Below are 6102 nucleotides of genomic sequence, written 5' to 3'. Positions count from 1 at the left end.
ACCCTCAGGCGCCACGGCGTCGGTGTCGGCCAAGCCAACAGGGATTTCTCTTGATCCCAGCCACTACCTCAGGCACTTCGGAGCTCGCCACCAAACCGACCACCACCTAGCGCCAACACGGACACGAAGCTTCCCACGCTGTCTCACCACGGGCCCACGAAGATGGTCTACACAACGAAGAAGAGGAGTCGGGACTAGCGTAGCGGCACCGTCGGCATACGGGAGGGCCCCACCTCCACCATCCATGACGGTAGCCGACCGGACGCCATAGCAGGAGCCTACCGGGACCGTGGCCCTACAGGCCCGGATAGCTCCCGCCTCCATGCAGCAGCTGGCACGTCGTCGGCGTTGCTGTCCCAGTCCAAGCCACTCCCCTGCCTCCCCATACAGAGAGCGTCGCGGTCGCGCCGGAGCTGACCCGCAAGGACCCAGAAGGGACCCTACGGGCCCAGATCTAGGTCGAGGACACGCCACCGGCCGACCAGCACCACCGGACCGCCCCGCCGCCAAGAAGCGGCACCACCACGACGAGTGCCGCCGGCCTCCGCACCACAGGACGCCGGACCGCCACGATCGAGCATCACCGCCGCCTCCCCCCACCCCAGGAAGGAGGAGCGCGTGCGGGTAAGGAACGGCCCACCGCCGCCGACACCACCCGGTCAGATCCGAGGGCGACCGCCGCCGACGGGAGGGAAGGGCGGAGGGGGCGGTCGAGGCGGAAGGGGGTCGCGCGCCGCCCCGGCCGCCTCCCGGGGAGACGGCGGAGGTGGCGGGACGGAGAAGGGGGGCGGGGCGAGCGGCGGCGGGAGCGGGAGCGGGGTGCCGCGCCGGGCGGGCGACGGCTGCGGGAGAGGCCTAGGGCCCGCCGGCGGGGGCGGGGGGAGGAGGACCCTAGCGGGAGTGGGGGAGCTGGTGGGTCGCCGGAAGGGGCCGTCAGCCAATGAGTGTTGCAACCAGTGGCGGATACAGGCCCCGGGCCCCCAGGGCCCAGGCCTGGGGCGTGAGGCCCAATTTCTTCCTAGATTGGAGCGAATTACTGTGCACATCACTACAGTACACGAAGAGGGCCCGGGGCGGCCCGCTGGGCTGGCTCCGCCCCTGGTTGCAACCCTACCAATGGAGCTACGAGGCCTTCGACTGTCGGAATGGTACCGCGAGGCTGGGTATGGCGAGCGACGTTGCCGCAACGAGGGAAGACGTGTGTTGACGACAGCGCGACTCTCGTCTTGCACATGTTGCAGGAGCAAATCTAGTGGTGGCACTGCAAGCTTCGCCGATTGGGGGGGGGGGGGGGGTGCTGCGAGCACGGTTTACTAAAGATGACTGCGAAGGGGCGAGCACATCCACAGTGTGTGCAACGCGCTGGGAGAAAGGATAAAATGGACAATCTGATCAAACGATTTCAAAGGATGCCATTGGATGTCCTGCGAGTATCTACAGCCGGACCCATAAACCGACCCTAAACGTTCGAACGGACAGCCCGGTCAGTTTACGGAAACGAGAGAGGGTGCCATGACTTGTAGGATCCAAAAATCTTACATACATTTGTAAATGTTTTCGACAAATTTGTACATTTGTATTTCAGTTCCAACTATTGTACAAGTAAAATCGAACGCTATGTTCGCTACCTAATTAATCCCCATTAATCTCTAATCCAGAACGATCTAGGCTCATTAGCTAATTATATCATTGCGAAGACAACAGCAGTCTGGCCGGCGACGAGAAGATCCTCCTCTTGCTGCGCTCGGAGATGGTCTCCAGCCTCGGCGACCACGGGCGGCCCTTGGCGCCCACGAGCTGCGCGTAGTGCCGCTTCAGCTCCGGCGTGCTGCACAGCTCCGTCCCCGTCGCAGCCACCTTGCCCGGCCCGCGCCGGCTGGCAGCATCGGCGTTGCCGTTGCCGCCGTCGCAGGTGATGACCTTCTCGATGAACTGCGGCAGGACCCGGATGAGCGCCGCGGCGCCGTCCTCGCCGCCCTTGACGTACTCGAATGGGCACTGGCCGGGGCCGGCGAGCTGCACCGTCTTCCTGCCCCCCGGCGCGGCCGACAGCGACGCGAGCGTGGCCGCGGTGAGCACGGCCGCCTTGCCGCCGGGGGAGGGGGAGGAGAGGAGGCGGCGGGGGAGCACGAAATAGGTCCGGCCGGGCAGCAGCCGCTCCCCCGGCAACGCGACGGGGACCGGGAGGCCGACGAAGAAGGAGTCGGCCGGGCAGACCACGTGGTCGGCCGGGAGCAGCTCCGCCGTCACGTCCGCGGCCGTGCAGAGGACACCGCCGTTGCCCTCGCCCTCGCCCTCCTCGTCGTCGGTGACCGGCAGCGCCCTCGTCCGCCCGCCCCAGTACACCAGCCTGGCCGCCGCGGGCGCCTCAGCGGCCGCCGGCATGCTCACGCACGGAGACAGCCCATTGCCCATAGCGAGAGAAGAGAAGTGTATAGTGCCTGCCTTCGAGAAGCTTCTAGATGATGGTGCTGGAGGAGGAGATCTGGAGATGGATGAGCTGGGTGGGCAGTGAGCACGAGGATTGCGGCGTGTGGATCTGAGGGGGGAGGTGTATATGTATTCCCTCCGGGCTCTCGTCTCGCCATGGTTGGACGGGGGTTTGACCTCGGAAGTTGGACGATTCAACGGGAGCTGCAGCTGAGCTGGTCCTCGGCGTTCCGTGCACACGTGCTTGTTTATTCATTTTCGGTTTTGTATTGCGGCCGGTCGGGTGGCCCTGGCTGGGTCAATGGTCAAAGCGGACGGCCATGGAGACGGGAGGAGAACGGGAGTGGTTAAAAGGGACGACGTGGCGGGTCCTTATTGGGTTTGGGGATGTGGGGCAGTGGGAGGTGCGAATTGCGAACTGCGAATTGTTCTTCCTCGTGGCCAGCTCGAGGATCGTCAGAGCGGCGGTGTTGCGCGTGTGCGCGGAACGTTGGTGCTGGGTTGGACCGGGGCCTGGATCCACCCACATCCATCTGGCAATTTTGCTCTTTACTTTTTCTTTTGCTACTGCTTCAGTCTACTGCACCGACGCCGACATGTGATCTCTACTGTACTTCCTCCATTCCATAATGTAGTGTTTTCTATATCCACGTATTTTAACTTTGACCGTAAATTTAACTACCAGGACTGATTGCGGCCGGAACAAAAATTATATCAGTGAATTCGTATTCGAAAGAAGTTTTCAATTATATAATTTTTTCTCCCGTCGTAGTTGGTCTCGTTGGTTAAATTTATGCTCAAAGTTGGATCTTGGAAAGCGCGGGCACATTGTATTTTGGAATGGAGGGAGTATGATATTGCTGCGCGTGCGTGCATGTGCAGAGACATCATCCACGCTGCGCCAGAGTGGATCGAGGCGCCACGTCGGCCCACGCTCCTCCTCGCCATTCTCTTTTTTTTTTTTGAAACACGCGGCTAATTCTCGTTCTGGAACAGTCAGAAGCTAGAGCAAAATGAGGAGCCACAACTGCTTCCTTCGCGCCTACTGATTCACATGCATGGCCGCTCTACGTACAGGCCGGCGGCATCCTCGCCGACTCTTCATCCGTGCGCGCCCTCGTCACACAATCTAATCATGTTGCCGACTCTTCTCTCTGAACCTAATCCTGGGCACCAGCGCATCGTCAGCACAGGTAAAACTATGGGCTTGCGTACGTTCAGCCTCCTTCTTGGTTTTGGCCACCTACAAAGGTATACTCCTACTACGGACTACCTTTTCTTCTTCCTTTTTCCAAAGGATAATACGTCATACTATTTGTTCTTTAACATGACGTGGCTATACTGCACCTGACTGCATGTACAATGATGACATATGAATACAGATGCCCCGTGATAAAAAATAACTTGAGGCATCTACATTGACTTTTTTTTTCTCCCCAATGCAAGCTATCAATAGTGGAACTCATAAAAAAAACAGAGTCTAAATACTCCCACTACACATGCATCTCTACTCTCCTCTTCAATCTTTTTAACTTTATGCACCGGATCATATTTTTTCTCCCCAAGCACCCGCCTTCTGCAGAGGATCCTGCTGCTCCATCTGAACTTACTTTTTCTGATATCCGATCATATGTGGCCTACGTGGCATCACCATGGGGCTACGCATTGGCCATGCCCTTAGCACGTCCAGCCGTCCAAGTTGCATAGTTCTCCTTCTTAGCTCTTCATCAGAATCAAAGTTGCATTGTCTTTACCATGGATAACTAAGTGATTGGCATGGTCTTTATATGTTTTCGCACGACCTCTTCGGAGTGGATTGGTCGATGGTTGTACGCAGCGAAGTTAGAGTGGTTTGCTAAGGGTAAAGGAAGCCTGGTGATGCTCCTTGGGATGAAGTGATGACAACGACGGCAATATGCTACTTTGACGAGTCTTTCTCTGCAATGGTATGTGATATTAGGGTTGGACCAAAGCTCGTAGTTTGCAAACTTAATGAGTTCTCGATAGTTCAACTCATCAAGCTCGTAGCTTGCTTCTTAATGAACAGAGTCATTCATTGATTTTAGTTCGTCAAACTTAACGAATTTCACAAGTAACTCGCTAAACTCGTTAGTACTCCCTCCGTAAACTAATATAAGAGTGTTTAGTTCGCTAAAGACATCACAACACATATTCTTATCTTATGTGGCAGTCTTTTTGTGACACCTCAACCCGTCTACTCAATCTAATAAACCCAACCTAGCCTTTTTCTTTGCGGGGGAATCTTGCCTATATGAGGCAACAAACTATCGTAGGACATAACATGTTGTAGTCGGTTAACGCGTGCTTGCAAGCTTAAAGAGCATCTCCAGCCGGGGGGCTCATAAAATCGTCGCCTGGAGGCGAACCTGTTAAAACTCGGCTTGGCGGCCATCGAGTTCCTAGCCGCCGGTCCCAGGATCGCCCCCTAGACGCCTTTATTTCAAGTTTTTTGAACAAAGATTCGGCTAAAATTCGGCCAAAGGGACAAAGATTCGGCCAAAGGCGACTTAAATAGTTTTTTACATAGCAAAGTTAAATACTTAAAAAAAGGCCGCAACTACAGCCCGAAGACAGCGATGAGCGCGGCGAAGTCGCCGTCCCCGCCGTTGTCCTCGTCGTCCTTCTCCTCCTTAACGCGGCCGCCCCTGCTGGACCCCTGCCCGGGGTCGCCGTGGCGGACCGGTGGCGGCGCGTCGTCGTCGCTGTCATCGTCGAGCACGACGACGCCTCCCTTGTTGCGGCCACGGCGCCGAGCGGCGATCTGCTCTAGGGCGCAGCACTGGCGCTCCAGCAACGTTCGCGCCCAGTCTTCGTGGGCCCACTTCAAGATCGCCGCGTCGTCGAGCTCCGGCTCCGTCTTCACGGCGGAGAGCCCTGGCTCCGTCTTCACGGCGGCGAGCCCCGGCTTCGTCTTCGGCTTGACGACGCGGGGTTGCAGGTGCGCCGGCCGAGCGGCATCTCCGCGGGCTCGGCCTTGACGTTGAACAGCGCCGGTGACCCGGAGGAGTGGGAGGAGGAGCGGGAGGAGGAAGAAGAGGACACCGTCCTCCTTGGCATCCATTGGCCGCCGCTCCGCCGCGGGACAGGGACGGCAGGGTACGTCAATGGCAGCTCGTTGCCGCCCACGAGGTGCTGGAGGACGGCGTGGAGCGTGCGGCCGGGGGCGCCCCACCACAGGCGGCGGCCGTCGATGTTCTTCGTCCCCCGCACGACCGGCGCGTTGTTGGTGGAGGCTAGCCGCTGCGCCCGCCGGTGTTCAAAGTGTTGGGGAACGTAGCAGAAATTCAAAATTTTCCTACGTGTCACCAAGATCTATCTATGGAGAGACCAGCAACGAGTAGAAAGAGAGTGCATCTACATACCCTTGTAGATCGCTAAGCGGAAGCATTCAAGTGAACGGGGTTGATGGAGTCGTACTCGTCGTGATTCAAATCACCGATGATCCTGTTGGGGAACGTAGCAGAAATTCAAAAAATTTCCTACGTAACACCAAGATCTATCTATGGAGAGACCAGCAACGAGTAGAAAGGGGAGTGCATCTACATACCCTTGTAGATTGCTAAGCGGAAGCGTTCAAGTGAACGGGGTTGATGGAGTCGTACTCGTCGTGATTCAGATCACCGATGATCAAGTGCCGAACGGACGGCACCT

General features: G+C 57.7%; 1 protein-coding gene across 1 annotated transcript; it reads right to left on the bottom strand.

The window, feature by feature from the left end:
* Positions 1-1513: 1513 nt before the first annotated feature.
* Positions 1514-2619, bottom strand: LOC123059395 (uncharacterized). The gene has a single exon (XM_044481975.1). It carries the CDS (start codon positions 2413-2415, stop codon positions 1687-1689), a length of 729 nt encoding a protein of 242 aa, XP_044337910.1. The 5' UTR covers positions 2416-2619; the 3' UTR covers positions 1514-1686.
* Between the last annotated feature and the right edge of the window lie 3483 nt (positions 2620-6102).

The sequence above is a fragment of the Triticum aestivum genome, chromosome 3A (genome assembly GCF_018294505.1).
Source record: "Triticum aestivum cultivar Chinese Spring chromosome 3A, IWGSC CS RefSeq v2.1, whole genome shotgun sequence".
Taxonomy (NCBI): Eukaryota; Viridiplantae; Streptophyta; class Magnoliopsida; order Poales; family Poaceae; genus Triticum; species Triticum aestivum.
This window is presented reverse-complemented; position numbering and strand designations above follow the sequence as displayed.